This window comes from Exserohilum turcica, assembly GCF_000359705.1.
Source record: "Exserohilum turcica Et28A unplaced genomic scaffold SETTUscaffold_21, whole genome shotgun sequence".
Lineage (NCBI taxonomy): Eukaryota > Fungi > Ascomycota > Dothideomycetes > Pleosporales > Pleosporaceae > Exserohilum > Exserohilum turcicum.
This window is the reverse complement of record NW_007360037.1, coordinates 409,162-423,010: the sequence shown is the minus strand read 5'-3', so window position 1 is coordinate 423,010 and position 13,849 is coordinate 409,162. Positions and strand designations below refer to the sequence as shown.

General features: G+C 52.9%; 5 protein-coding genes across 5 annotated transcripts; 2 read left to right on the top strand and 3 right to left on the bottom strand.

The window, feature by feature from the left end:
- Positions 1 to 265: 265 nt before the first annotated feature.
- Positions 266 to 1,437, top strand: SETTUDRAFT_151307 (uncharacterized protein; the record flags this gene model as incomplete). Its single annotated transcript, XM_008028026.1, has 5 exons — positions 266 to 400; positions 447 to 459; positions 506 to 541; positions 646 to 1,071; positions 1,124 to 1,437. 5 exons carry the CDS (start codon positions 266 to 268, stop codon positions 1,285 to 1,287), a joined length of 774 nt encoding a protein of 257 aa, XP_008026217.1. The 3' UTR covers positions 1,288 to 1,437.
- Positions 1,438 to 1,747: 310 nt separating this feature from the next.
- Positions 1,748 to 2,569, top strand: SETTUDRAFT_169330 (uncharacterized protein). Its single transcript, XM_008028025.1, has one exon. The coding sequence runs from the start codon at positions 1,791 to 1,793 to the stop codon at positions 2,562 to 2,564; it is 774 nt and encodes a 257-aa protein (XP_008026216.1). The 5' UTR covers positions 1,748 to 1,790; the 3' UTR covers positions 2,565 to 2,569.
- A 266-nt stretch (positions 2,570 to 2,835) lies between these two features.
- SETTUDRAFT_28618 (uncharacterized protein) lies at positions 2,836 to 3,575 on the bottom strand (the record flags this gene model as incomplete). Its single annotated transcript, XM_008027899.1, has 3 exons — positions 2,836 to 3,182; positions 3,247 to 3,281; positions 3,340 to 3,575. The coding sequence occupies 3 exons, from the start codon at positions 3,573 to 3,575 to the stop codon at positions 2,836 to 2,838; spliced, it is 618 nt and encodes a 205-aa protein (XP_008026090.1).
- Positions 3,576 to 4,381: 806 nt separating this feature from the next.
- SETTUDRAFT_169329 (uncharacterized protein) lies at positions 4,382 to 8,207 on the bottom strand. Its single transcript, XM_008028024.1, has 3 exons — positions 7,774 to 8,207; positions 4,839 to 7,723; positions 4,382 to 4,788 (listed from the first exon to the last, which is right to left on the bottom strand). Exons 1-3 carry the CDS (start codon positions 7,956 to 7,958, stop codon positions 4,664 to 4,666), a joined length of 3,195 nt encoding a protein of 1,064 aa, XP_008026215.1. The 5' UTR covers positions 7,959 to 8,207; the 3' UTR covers positions 4,382 to 4,663.
- A 3,819-nt stretch (positions 8,208 to 12,026) lies between these two features.
- Positions 12,027 to 13,777, bottom strand: SETTUDRAFT_151300 (uncharacterized protein). The gene is made up of 2 exons (XM_008028023.1): positions 13,023 to 13,777; positions 12,027 to 12,973 (listed from the first exon to the last, which is right to left on the bottom strand). Exons 1-2 carry the CDS (start codon positions 13,554 to 13,556, stop codon positions 12,158 to 12,160), a joined length of 1,350 nt encoding a protein of 449 aa, XP_008026214.1. The 5' UTR covers positions 13,557 to 13,777; the 3' UTR covers positions 12,027 to 12,157.
- Positions 13,778 to 13,849: the final 72 nt, after the last annotated feature.

Sequence of the window (13,849 nt, the reverse complement as noted above, 5' to 3'; positions counted from 1 at the left end):
CCACTTCCTCATGTCTCCATCGTTCCTTCCATGACTGCAAAGGGACGCTCCGAGTTCGATCCGACACAAGGGCCTCGAGTTCTGCTTATTTGCCGTCTGCGCCACAGGTATGACGCCATCACCGCCGTCAGAGTTGCGCCTCACATTGCTCAGCATACCCAGCACACTACTCATTCGAGCACCGATATTGGACCATCTTTGACCGCTACTACAACCAGACAAAACATTCCAGCCATACGCCCTCTTTTTTGTTCAGGCCAACACCATGCACTTCAACACTGCCGCGCCGTCAGAGACCATGAACTATCGGTCGCACCCTGCACATGACTCACCCAAGACCAACGGAGCCACTGCCGACGAAAACGAGAAGCCCGTCTTCTTTTTCGATATCGACAACTGTGTTTGTAGTACCTCGAGAGCTGGTGAATACTGCTGACTATCTGTAGCTTTACCCCAAGAGTGTGTAGGCCACTGGATCGTCGTGCCAGTACTAACCCGGTGATAGGTCTTGAAATCCACCGCATGATGTCTGAGCTGATTGGTAAGTGGGTATTAGTTGTACCAGCCTTGATGGACAACCACTGTAGCCCTCTAACACTCCCTAAACGACATGAACATCCCAGAAACTCCAGCTCACTCCCGCAGATGAATTCTTCCAAAGCCACCTGAGTCTATCGCAAAAAGACGCCAACGAACTGCACTTCCGGTACTACCGTGAATACGGGCTTGCGATTGAAGGCCTCGTGCGCCACCACAAGGTCGACGGGCTAGAGTACAACAGCAAAGTCGACGACGCACTGCCTCTCGAAGACGTCATCAAGCCGGACCCCAGCCTGCGGAAGCTGATTGAAGACATTGATACGAGCAAGGTGCGCCTATGGCTCTTCACTAATGCCTACATCACCCACGGCAAGCGCGTCGTCAAACTGCTGCAAATCGAGGATTTGTTCGAGGGCATTACCTACTGCGACTACGGCTCGGAAAAGTTCTACTGCAAGCCGCATGTCGAGATGTTTGACAAGGCCATGGCTGAAGCTGGAATCGGTTCAAACGAGAAATGCTACTTTGTTGGTGAGTAATGAAGACATGTTACCTATCCCAGCCTTCCTAACTGCATATCCAGACGACTCGTATATCAACTGTAAAGCCGCGGCAGAACGAGGCTGGAAAACCGCACACTTGCTCGACGAAAGCGACCCAGCGCCTGCTGAGCCAGCCAGCCAGCACCAAATCCGGAGTCTGCAAGAGCTGCGCAACATCTTCCCTGAAGTATTTAAAACCTCGTGAGAAACCGGATGTAGAAATAGACAGTAGGCGTAGAGTAGACAGTACTTTAGCGTACGGACATAGACGGGGATAAGTAACACAAGACCAACACAACATGTTAGAAGTTAAGTTACGCACCTAGTTCGCAAATCCCCACCGCAACAACGCCTCAAGCCCCCAAACATAGACAAACGTCCCGGTAACAAGAAAAAAAAAACAAGGGCTCCCAATATGAAGATCGCCAATAGAGTTTCAGCAACTGCTTATGCTCAGGTACCGCGTGGCACAGCATAAAATAGGTTCGACCTCGGCCTTTGCATTGCTGCTCACCGTCTCCCATCCCCTGATCTGTGCAACGACCCCCAAGACGGGGGCGGTTACACATGCAAGAAACACGCAATAACAACAACAACAACGCCGCTTTTGATCTAACGCTGTAGAGATATCCCGCATATAGAAGCGCCCCCACCCCCGGCTCATTCACACACCTCATGTCTCCCCAACCCTCCAAACAATACCAAACCATGTCCACCGCTACCGATGCGTCCGCCGCGCAGCCCTCGTCCGTAGCACCGGCCGCCTCCAGCTTGCAGCACACGCACAGTGTGGAGCTGCCGGCCATTGTACCCTCGCACAGCGTCACACCAGCACGGGAACCGGTGCTCCGGCTGGAACTGCGCGACCTGTCGTCGTCGGGCACACGCGCCTTCTTGCGCCTGGTCCACGCGTCGCACGCCCTCGACTCGGCCGTGCACACGGTCCTGACGTCGCTGTACAAGAAGCTGCCGCAAACATGCATCCCGGGCACGCGCTCCGTCACCCTCGTGCTGCGCGACATGGACGGCGTCGCTTACACGACGGGACTCGAGCTCGATGACGACCACAAGGAAATCCACTTCAACACAAGCTACATTGCAAAGATACCCGAGGCGCGCCAGAAGGAAGAGATACTGGGCGTGCTGGTGCATGAAATGGTGCATTGCTGGCAGCACAGTGCCATGGGGACGGCGCCCACAGGGCTGACCGAGGGCGTGGCCGACTGGGTAAGGCTGAAGGCTGGTTTGTGTCCTCCGCATTGGAAGAGGCATGTGGACTGTGATTGGGATGCGGGATATGAGCGCACAGCCTACTTTTTGGAGTGGTTGGAGAAGGAGCATGGCGAGGATATCGTGAGAACGATTAATGAAGCCTTGAGGGCATGCAAGTATGATGAGAAGAAGCTGTGGATGGATTGCTGTGGCAAGACTGTCGAGGATCTGTGGAAGGAGTATAAGAAGAGTGTTGAAGAGTGCGAGTAGATAACCCATGAAGACGCACTTTTTCGAAGCTCCCACCAAACATTACTATCTAGCCTTTGGCCCAATCGCATCTGCGGGAAGAAGAGAGTTCTTGTCCTTCATGCCGCTGGGCTTGGACTTGCGCTCCCAAATGCATTTCCAAATCTCCAAGACTCTATCCACCCCCTCCACATTTGCCCTTCCCTCCAAATGTGCCAAAAATTCTTGTGCTTGGAAGTCGACAGTGCCTCCAAGGCCCCGGAAATTCCGAAGCCGATATGGCCGAATTTCGTCAAAGACCTTTTTCCATCTGGAAGACGATTTGGGCGTCTTTGCCCTCGTTGATGACCATTGTGAGGAAACCGCCAAAGTCTTCCTCAATGCATGTCAAACCATCAATTGCCCTGATAACAATTGTGATCTTCTTTTCACCAATTTGCTGGATCCTCGACCGGATATCGTGCACCATAGCAGAAGGACGAACCACTTCATGCCAATTTGTCCATTTATACGACTTTTGCTCAAAGCACGTAGACCAAACTGTGCTAAAACGCACAGGCCGAGGGCAATTTCTTGCCAAACGGCGAGCAATCTCGTATCCTTCTTGAACCCGAAGGTTCATGTACTCTTGGTACCGCACTGCCTTGGTAAGGTTGCGGCCATTATCAGGGGTGTATTTGGGCGAGGAGATTCGGCAAATTACCAAGCAAGCCTCCCCAGTTGGCTGCATTGGGCCGTCTATAACTAACAGTCAGTTCAAGGTAATCAATATCTAGGAGGAAGTGGCAATTCCAACTGAGATTGTGACATAGCATTGATTTCCTCGTCCTCGCCCTCGTCTCCTGTTGCTGCTGCTGCTTCTGCTGCTTCCGCCATTGCTGCTGCTTTCTCTGCTTCAGCGGCGGCAACAGCAGCAGCTTCAGCGGCAGCGATTTCTGCTTCCATTGCTGCTTCTTGAGCAGCATCTTGCATAGCCATGCGAACGCGCTTAGGCGGTTTGGACTTTCTAGGGCCGCGCTTTCGTTTCGACATTGTGAATGAGCGAAAAAGAAGGAAAGAGAGGGGGGAGAGACGGATGCAAGAATTGGAAACGGATGATGATGTGAGGAAGTCTTTGAAAGAAAGAAACTGAATGAAGATCATCGTCTGAGTAGTATGAGTGGAGCCGCCGACGCTCCCTCATTCCTCACTGTGCCTTCACCGGGCCCCAATGACGCCACAACCTGGCACTGAGGGCGCACCGACCTTCGCGAACGTTCTATGCCCTGTATATTATTCTGAACAAGAGAAAATCTACTATAACTCGAGGAAGTGAAGTAGAGGATGTTGTTTAGTTGCATGGAAAAGCGACATGGCTCGAGCAGCATGTAGTGAAACCGTTAATCACGTGATTGGAGTCACTGGGCATCAGATCCAGCGCTGCACTCGTGCCAGCAGTCTGGCAGCTGTCAGTAGTGCGTGGGAATTTCTAGTATCAAAGTCTGAGGTACTAGATGTAGAGATGACACGGATTAATTTCTATTTCCTCTTATTGCTCGTTGCTGCAGCATTACTCGTGTACTCTACCAGCTGGCACTTGCTGCTGAATGTTATGTAATTGTAACAGCAAAGAGGTTTAATTGCTATATTCACTTCACACCAGTTAAGAATTTTGTGGGCAATAGACTCTATTGTACACAGTCCTATGAGCCAATCGATACATCTACTATATTTCTCTCATAATCATGTTCACCCAAGTATCAATATTGCTTGAGAAAAGCTAAAACTCACAGCTTACAAAAACAAATTCAGAACAGATACATCACAAAACAAATCAGTAAGAGACGTTACAAATACATGTTAAGATAGTCAACACCAAGTTTTGCAACAATCGACCTTGCAACATGTTGCCAGGCATCACAACCACATAGCAAACATCAAGTAAAGGGTGACGGAAATCTATTTCTATCCTGTGAGGCGAAATCACTCGCCAACAGACATCCATGCTAATCTTTTTATGTCCAGACGCCGGGTATGAACGAACCATAAAAACTACCACATTATGTCATGAAAAGCCGACACCAGTCAGCATGCAAACCAGGAGACCGAAGAAAGAAGACTCATGCCGAAGGCGCACACGTCTAGTCGTCTTCGTCAGAGAAGACCTCCTCACCGCGCTTGCGGCGGGCCATGCGCTCCTTCTTCTTCTTGCGCATCTCGCTGGAGGAAAGCTTGACCTTCTTCTTCGCCGTCTCGATTTTGTTGCCTAGTAAGAGTTAGCATGAATTTCAAAAGAAAAGCAGGACTTGTTTTTACCCATTGCATCAAACGTCACTTGGTCAGGGTCCTCGTCTTTACCTAGACGAGGTCCTGAGCCTTGACCCTGGACCCAGTTGTGTCCAGAGGGGGTCATGCGTCCGTCCATGACAGCCCAGACTTCTTCGGTGAGGTTCTCGGTGAACTCGGCAGAGTGAGTGATGATGATGACACCACCCTCAAAGGTCTTGATGGCCTTGGACAGGGCACCAAGAGAGTCACGGTCCAAGTAGTTAGTAGGCTCGTCAAGGACGATCAAGTGGGGGCGTTGCCACGAGCAGGCAGCAAGGACGACCTTGACACGCTGGCCACCAGAGAGACCACGCATGCGGGAGTGGGAGACGAGCTCGGCGTCAAGACCAAAGTTGGAGCAGTGGGCCTCAATCTCCTTGCGGACCAGAGGACGGAACTGACCGCTGGCAAGAGCCTCCTTCTGATCAACCTCGGCGACCATCTTGGCGTGGGAAGCCATGATCTCGGAACGAGGAATCCAGGCGTTGTCAGCAGACATCATGGGAGTCCAGCGCTCGTTCTTCATGCCAATGTTCTCACCAAGAGCGAACGAACACTCGTACTCGTAAGAGTTCTTGAACTTCCTGCGGGAGTTGATGCCAATGACGCGACGCTCGGTACCTTCAATCTTGTAGATCTTGTCCATGGCCTTCTCGTCCTCCTCGGTGACGATCTTGTTGGCACGGTCCATGGTCTCACGGTCCTCACCAGTCTGGAAACGCCATTGAATGTACTCGGAAGGAGTCTTGTCGAGGTGGTGGTCAATGTGGGCGAAAGCGTGCTGCTTGATGTAGGCGATACGGATGTTCTCGTGGTGGTAGATCTCACCCTTGGTGGGGACAAGCTCACCAGTCAGGACGTTGACAAGGGTGGACTTTCCGGCACCGTTGGGACCAATGACGGCAATACGAGATCCGAGAGAGCACTGGAAGGTAACGTCCTCAATCTGGGGCTTGGAGGTACCCTCGTACTGGAAGCTCATGTTGGTGGCACGAAGGATGGCCTTGGCCTTGGTCTTGACACCCTCGAGGAAACCGGGCTCAGGGAACTTGAACTCCATGTCGGAAGCGGACAGCTCGTGGTACGACTTGGCAGAGGGCACGCGCTTGACGAAGTCGTCGAGGTTACCCTTGTAACGCTTGAGCTTGAAGCGCTCGTAGTGGATGACGTGCTGGATGACGTTGTTCAAGAACTTGCTGTCGTGGGAAATGACAATGGATGTGCAAGGCGAGCTGGTGAGGTAGTCCTCGAGCCACTTGACGTTCTTGACGTCCAAGTGGTTGGTGGGCTCGTCGAGCAGCAGAATGTCGGGCTCCTCGAAGACGGCACGAGCGAGCGCAAGCTTCATCTTCCATCCACCGGAGAGCGCGGTAATGGGTCCGTTGTACATGGCGTCGGTGAAACCGAACTCGTTGAGGGTCTTCTTGACGTCGTCCTCGGGCTTGTCGATGCCGACAGACTTGAGCTTGTTCATAGTCCAGCCAATGACAGTCATCTCAGTGTCAGCAGAGTCCAAGTCGTGCTCGACGTAGACAGTCTTGACCTCATTCTGCTTGGGGAAACCCTCGACCTGCTCGTTGTTGATGGCGCGCATGAGGGTGGTCTTTCCAGAACCGTTGGGTCCGAGAAGACCGTAACGCTGACCACGCTTCAGACGAAGGTGAGTCTGGTTGAGCAGAATCTTGGCACCGTAGGCCAAGTTGAATGTGCAGTTGCAGAGGTCCTCGCCCTCCTCCTCGTCGGGCTCGGTGGCCTCCTCGGCGGCAGCACCGGGAAGAGACCTCTTGCGGAGGTCCTCAGTGACAGCCTTGGCCTTCTCGTCGCCAACCAGGACGGCAACAAAGGGGCCGGCGTTGGCCTGCCAGTTGAGGGGCTCGTAGTCCTTCTCGTCAATCAATTGACCACCAATGGCGCCAATGTAGTTGACAACAGGGTTGAAGCGCTCGTCAAGCTTGAGAGACGAGGGGAGGACAGCCTTGAGGTGGCCGGCAATGGTGGCAATGTCACCGGACTTCTCGAGCTCAGGGATCTTTCCGTTCTGGACGGCACCGACGCGGATGAGGGTGTCGAGACCCTGGCGGGTCTTCTCACGGGCCTCGGGGTCAGCCAAGTTGTCAAAGTTCTTCTCAAGCGCGGGCATGAGACGGGGCAAGAAAGCGGCGACAATCTGGGGGTCCTCGACGAGCTTGCACATGTTGTCGATAATGACGGCAGACTTGCGCTTGATGGCAGTCTCGCGCTCAACGAGACCACGCTCAAGAAGAGGGACCATAATGGCAAGAGTGGGCTCGTGGACGTCAGTGACGAAGGTGGTGGCACCGAGCAAGTGAACAGTCTCGGGGACGTTCTCGGGCTTGGCGATACACTTGATGAGCTCGGGAATGAAGCGCTCGATATCCTTGTTGGAGATGAGGGAGCAGAGAATCTCCATGGTGGTGTAGGCAGCCTTCTTGACTTCAGGCTTGGTGTCCCACATGGCTCCAGAGATGACGGGAATCAGGTCGGGGACACGGAAGGCCATCTGGGCAGGGGCACTCTTGGTGAGGACCTCGATGCACTTGAGGTCCATCATCTTTTCTGGCCATTTTTGTGCGTTCTCGAGAGAGCTGATGATGTGAGGGATAATAGCCTTGACGGCGTTGGGGTTTGCGGCTGAGACAATGGCCTCGGCGGCAGTCTGGGCAGCGACCTTGACGGCAGTGATCTTGTCACCGACCGCGGCCAGCACGTCGGGGAGGAGGGATACGAGGTAGGGCTCGACGGCGGCGGAGACGTGAGAGTGCTGGGCGATGGCGCGGATGGCATCGAGGGCACGCTCACGGGCGACGGCATCCTTCTTGCTGGCGAGTTGCTTCTTCAGCACCTGGACAGCCCTAGGGTCTTGTTAGCAAAATGTCGCGGGTCGGCCACAGTGAGGACGTACTTGGTGGGGGCGTCAGCCTCCTCAATGTCGCCGTTGATGAAGGTGGCGATGGCCTGGGCAGAGGCGTTGATCTCGTCCTGGGCCTTGGAGACGGTCAACTTCTGCATCATCTCCTCGAGCGCCTTGAGCGACTTGGAGTTCTCGGACTTGATGTCCTTGGCATCGTGCGAGGCAGCAGGCGCCATGGTGTCGGTGAGGGGGTTAGAGGGGGAGAGAAGGTGGGTGTAGGAGCAACGAGAGGATGAGGGGCGGTGGTCCTTTTATGGACAAAGGCGGCGGGGCCTAAAAAACTTTTGGCGTGAAAAGATAGAGGGAATCTATCCGGGGGTATCAAACGCGGGCGCGAGGAAAATGACTCGCAACCTCTATGCTAGCCTGAACGACACAAAGAAGAGAAAGCACTTTGGGTCAGCCCAGAGGGAGAGTGAGGGGAGAGAGGGCGCAAAAAGGAGAGTGTCGAGGGGCCTTTTTAACTGTTGGTGGGCTGTCTCGCTATGAGAAATTTTTGGGGCGTAAGCCGATAAGATTAGCGTGCGCGCTGGCCCCTGCACCAAACAAGACAGCCGGCCGCCTTCGCCTTTGCCTTGGCCTTGGCCTCTCTGCCTTCACCCTCTGCCCTCGCTCGACACGGCCATGATTTCATCCCATTCTCCGCCATGGCCAGCCTCGCGGTTTTTTTTTCTTCGCCGTCGCCGCAATTTCCCCAGTTGTTCGCCACTGCCGCCCACCGGCCCCTCCACTGCTGCTGGCGACCGAGGGGCACAACAGGCTTTTTGCCGCCGCTCCTAGTCATGTTACAGCCCACGTTGCAAAGAGCCATCGTCTATTTGTGGCGAAGTCTGGCACAGGCATGCTGACCGCCTTCTCAGGATCAGCCCATGGCTCAGGACAAGCCCCCCAGCGGTTGAGAGCCGCCGGACATGCAGGCCCGAAGATCAGGGACTCGCACTAAAACCCAAGCTGCCACAGCCTGTAAACTGTACACTTGTCCGGTCTCGCGCCTGCGGGCCTCTGCTGCTCGCCTACGAACAAAGTTCTTCCGTCTGAATGCCCTGGCCTGTTCTGCCGTGTATGGCGGGACTGCCACTCCTTCTGGCCACATGCTGCGGGCGGTCCCTTTCTGATACGGTACGCTTGCCGGTCGCTTGTCGTCGAGCCCTGCCAAGTCCTTGCGCTACGGCCAACAGCGGACGCTCCAGATTGGATGTACCTCACCGATACGTCTCAGGCCGACACGACGTGGTTTACTTTACGCAAAGTCGCCACACGTCTGCCATACACCCACACCTCCGGCCATACATTTACGCTTGTTACCAATCCGTTTCCTTGCACTTGTGCTTGCAAACTCCATCTCGAGATCCGCTGAAAATGCTGTGCGTTGTGGGTATAGCCAGTTCGTCCCGACTACTTTTGCCACCCGTCCAGAGCTGCACTCGGCGGGATCGACATGTGTACTAACCCGGCAGTTGGGTGTATACGGGAGACCCTGCAGGGGACCTTCTCCAAGCCGTTAGCCTCAGGCATCAACTCACCTCTGCATACATCTACAACAGACGTCTCTGGTCTCGCTGCCCTTTCTCATGACTTCCAGCAGCACATGAAATGTTTATCAAAAAAAAGCCCCTCCGTCATAGCGCTCGGATCATGCCCCGCTTCTTATCGATACCCCGGATTTTTGTGGTTTGGCCGTCTGTAGAGCGCCCGTGCCAGCGCGCCAAACCTATTCCTGACCATATCGAGAATCTCGACAACTTGAGAATCAGGCTAACTTGACATGGAACAACACAGAGTCAAGTAAAGACCAGATAGGGATTCTGAGAACAACGCTAGTACTCATGACTATGAGAGTGAGGGTGATGGTGATGATGAAACCCCACCCTACCGCTTCTGTGGATACCACTTCACGTTTAGCACAAAGCCTCCCATATGCAAAGTCACATCGTCCCTCTGCTCACAGCCTGGTTTCAAGTCTGAGCGCAATACCTCGTCTAGGTAGAGAGAAGGGCATAGCATAAACTAGTTTTATAGAGTAATGCTTATATCTCCTTAAAACTCTTTAGGCATAACGTGGTTCATAAGCGAGTCGGCCACCCAAGCGAGTCGGCCACTTTGTACCGGCGCGTCGACGTTAACACTATAACGCGTTATGTCTCAACCACACAATCATTTGTTAATCTATTCTAAATCTGATCTTCAACTTGTTCTTTTTAACGTCCAATCTCAACGTGTTCAAAGCCAAAGACGTGCTGCTTCTATCTATAACGTGCCTCGAACTACTCTCTAAGACCGACGCGCTGGAAAGCGCTTTCGACGCGACTGCGAACCGAATTCAAAGCGCCTAAATAAGCTAAAAGAGGAGGCTATTATTAGGCGTATTCTTGAAGAGTCTACGCGAGGATTTGCCCCTATAAAGGCTGAGGTTCGAGCAATAGCTGATAAACTGTTAGAGGAGCGTGGTGGCAACCCTGTTGGCAAGAACTAGGTTGACAACTTTGTTAAGCGGACTCCTGAGCTCCGTACGCGCTGGAGCCGTCCCTATGATCACCAGCGAGCCGCCTGCGAGGATCCAGTAGCTATCCAGCGCTAGTTTGACTTAGTCCAGGCGACAAAGCAGAAGTGGGGTATTGTGGACGATGATATCTACAACTTTGACGAAACTGGCTTTATGATAGGCAAGATTTTATCACAGTTAGTTATCACAGGCTTAGAAGGATATGGGAAAAAGAAGCGGGTACAGCCAGGCAACCGTGAGTGGGTTACTGTGATCCAAGGCGTGGGCGCGTTGGGTCGCTGAATACCACCCTTTGTTGTCTTTGCGGGCAAGGTGCTTATCAACGTCTGGTTTGAGGATTTGCCTGCTAACTGGGTTCTTGAAGTCAGTCCTAATGGCTGGACGAATAATTAGCTTGGTCTTGCCTGGTTAGAGCACTTTGATACCCATACAAAGAGGCATACTGTAGGTGGGTATCGACTGCTTATTATTGACGGCCCGGGAGCCACTGCTCTATCGATTTTCAAGATCTTTGCAAGGAGAAGAATATTATTCTTCTCTGCATGCCTCCACACTCGTCTCACCTGTTGCAGCCCCTTGACGTCGCCTGCTTCTCGCCGTTGAAGCGTAAGTATGGCGACGCTGTTTCAGGCTTGGCACGTAACCGCACCTACTATATTAGCAAGGAGACCTTCCTACCAGCCTTTAAGGCTGCTTTTGAGCAGTCTATCACGAAGGAGAATATCCAAGCTGGCTTCAGAGGCGCTGGACTAGTCCCACACGACCCACAGGCTGTGCTATCTAAGCTTGATGTGGTGGTGCAGACGCCAGTACAATCACCGCGACAGGCAGCCGCCTGGGAGGCGCAGACACCACGCAACGCGCGCGAGGTTGAGGCTTAAAGTACTCTTATTCGACAGAGAGTAAGAAACCGCCCTAGGTCTTCTACAAATTCTCTTAACGAGAAGGTTGTGCAGCTAAGTAAAGGGGCTCAGCAAATAGCACATGAGATGACGCTTATGAGGGAGGAAGTAGCTGCTCTTCGAGAGGCTCTAGACACAGCAAATAAGCGTAAGAACCGCAAGCGGCGATACGTACGGACAGAAGAGACTCTTACTGTAGGCGAAGTACAAGAAGTATTAGCTGAACAGGCGGGTAGTAGTCGTGGTGATAGTGAGAGTGCGTCGAAGAGGGTGCGAGGAGAGCGGCGGTGCGGGCGTTGTAAGCAGACTGGACACAACGCTCGTACCTGCGTAGTTGAGATAGATAGTGCAAGTGATAGTAGTGATTCTAATAATTAATTTGGTATATTGCAATAGTTTATTGACTGTGATAAAAGACAGTGATAACGTGTTGAAGTTGACGCGACGGTACAAAGTGGCCGACTCGCTTATGAACCACGTTAATACCTGCTTTTAGTAGATACTAAGATTCTTACATAGCTAATAAATTAAAGGCTACTTTGCTATCTAGTAGTGCAATGATGGTTCAATCGCTGTAGAATATACTTTGTGCTTTTGTATTTGAGTACTTCCATCATATTATACGATACATACTCGTGGTATTGCACTCGTAGTAGAGTACTTGTAGTGTTGCACTCAAGATATCGCATACGCTCATGCTGTCACATACGCTCATTTGTGAGTCACTTGAATCTTTCCACATATCTCATTCCCAATGCGGCTTGCAAGATGAATTGTTCCCGTAGACCTGATGCAGCTTACTCACAACACATTTCATTTTCCATGAATCCACCACACACACCGCCGCCTACACCGCTTTCTCGTCGAACAGCTTATGACGCAACACCTTATCTCCTCTAAATCTCTCTTCAATCATGATGGCAATATTCAAAATAACGCCATATGACATATGTTCGGATTCTCACTTAATCTATGCATCCAAAACATTCAACATCTCCTCTACGCTCTGAAACTTCTCCCTCTCCTTCCCCCTCGCCCTCCCTCTTTCTCGCTCCGCGCCATCAATCTTCTTCCAGTCAGCCCAACTAAGCGGCCGTACGCCTTTACTCTCGACCGCGTCCTTGATGGCATCCCAGCCCAGCCCCGTGCTTCTATTGTCATTTAAAAACGGGACGCCGGCTTCCCAGTCTTGAGCGATGATTTCCGCCGAAGCAAACGCGTCTTGCATTGTGCTGGCAATGACTCCGGTTGGTCCACGCTTGACCCATCCTGCGCAGTATAATCCAGGAACATGGCCGGCTGTTAGGTTTCCAGGGCCAGCTGATGGGGTCATGACACGCCCGTGCATATCGTTTGGAATGATGCCTAGCCTGTCATCAAAGGGAACACCGAGATCCGAGAGACCAGGAAGTGCAGTCGACTTGTAGCCCACCGACCTGAAAGCCAGAGATGCTTCCATAGTGCTCTCTTCAGCTGTAGGCACAACGCGGGTTTTCTGATCAAAAGGATCACCGTCTGGTACAAAGTTTTGCTTTGTAAATGTTATCGAGGAGAGGTGGTCGCCGTCGGCATGCATGGCCTTGGGAGCCTGCATGAACTCGAGTGCCCATGACCGCGGAGCATCCTGCAGAGAAGCCTTGGAGCCCTTGAGAAGTACTTCTGCGATGCGTTTCTGGACGCGCGGGAGCTTTTTGATGTCGGGGGGATACAAAGAGCGGTCAATAGGCTCGAACGCGACAGAGGGTATTTGCATGAGCTCGCGCGCTTCCTTCACCGTAAAAGCTGCCTAGATGACCGTTAGACGTGCCATACAAATTCCTAAACACGCTACGTACTTGTATTGGTCCACGTCTGCCTACGACCCGCACAGACCGGACTCTGCTCTCGGACAGTGCTTGTATAGCCTGATCGGCAATGTCTGTACCACGTAGCGCGTCTACAGGGCTCAACAGTATGCGCGCGACATCTAGTGCAACATTCCCTTGCCCGATGACAACCGCCTGCTCGCCAGCGTGGAGGTTAGGCCTCAAGTCGCGAAATTGCGGTAGGCCATTGTACCACCCAACAAACGATCTAGCAGAGTAGACGCCTGGAAGATCCTCGCCCGGTATGCCCAGCTGCCTGTCTTCGCTCGCGCCGTACGAGAACAGCATGGCATCGTAGTGGGGTTTCATCTTGACCAGGTCCACGTCAAAGCCAACCCTGACATTGCCAATATAGTTGAAGCGCGGCGACTGGGCGACCTCTTCAAACGTGTCCTGGCAGTTCTTGACCTCGGGGTGGTCTGGCGCCACACCGTAGCGGACGAGGCCATAGGGCACGGGGAGCTGCTCGTACATGTCGACAATGGCATCATGGTTCTTGTTCATAAGACGGTACGCTGTGTAGAAGCCCGCGGGACCAGAGCCAATGATGGCGATACGAAGACGCCCGCGCGTACTGGTTGCTGTGCTGTATCCATGGCGGGGAGATGGTAGCGAGGCCGCAAAAGAGGGTGTGTGCGTTACCGCCGGGCGGAATGGCGCAGCGCCAAAGCTTCTGACATGACGATGGGTAAGGCGAGTTTGGTACGATCGAACGGCTGTATTTGTTATTCGTCGCGTGCAGCTCGCGCAGACGTAGGGTGTTTTGCCCAGCTGTCGTGAAGGAAACATGATGTCGA

Coding starts and splice junctions, on each gene's coding strand:
- SETTUDRAFT_169329 (XM_008028024.1), bottom strand. CDS start 7,958: ATGGCGCCTGCTGCCTCGCACGATGCCAAGGACATCAAGTCCGAGAAC. Junction 7,724..7,773: donor GAGGCTGACGCCCCCACCAA/GTACGTCCTCAC, acceptor ACAAGACCCTAG/GGCTGTCCAGGTGCTGAAGA. Junction 4,789..4,838: donor AGTGACGTTTGATGCAATGG/GTAAAAACAAGT, acceptor AACTCTTACTAG/GCAACAAAATCGAGACGGCG.
- SETTUDRAFT_169330 (XM_008028025.1), top strand. CDS start 1,791: ATGTCCACCGCTACCGATGCGTCCGCCGCGCAGCCCTCGTCCGTAGCA.
- SETTUDRAFT_151300 (XM_008028023.1), bottom strand. CDS start 13,556: ATGAACAAGAACCATGATGCCATTGTCGACATGTACGAGCAGCTCCCC. Junction 12,974..13,022: donor GCAGACGTGGACCAATACAA/GTACGTAGCGTG, acceptor ACGGTCATCTAG/GCAGCTTTTACGGTGAAGGA.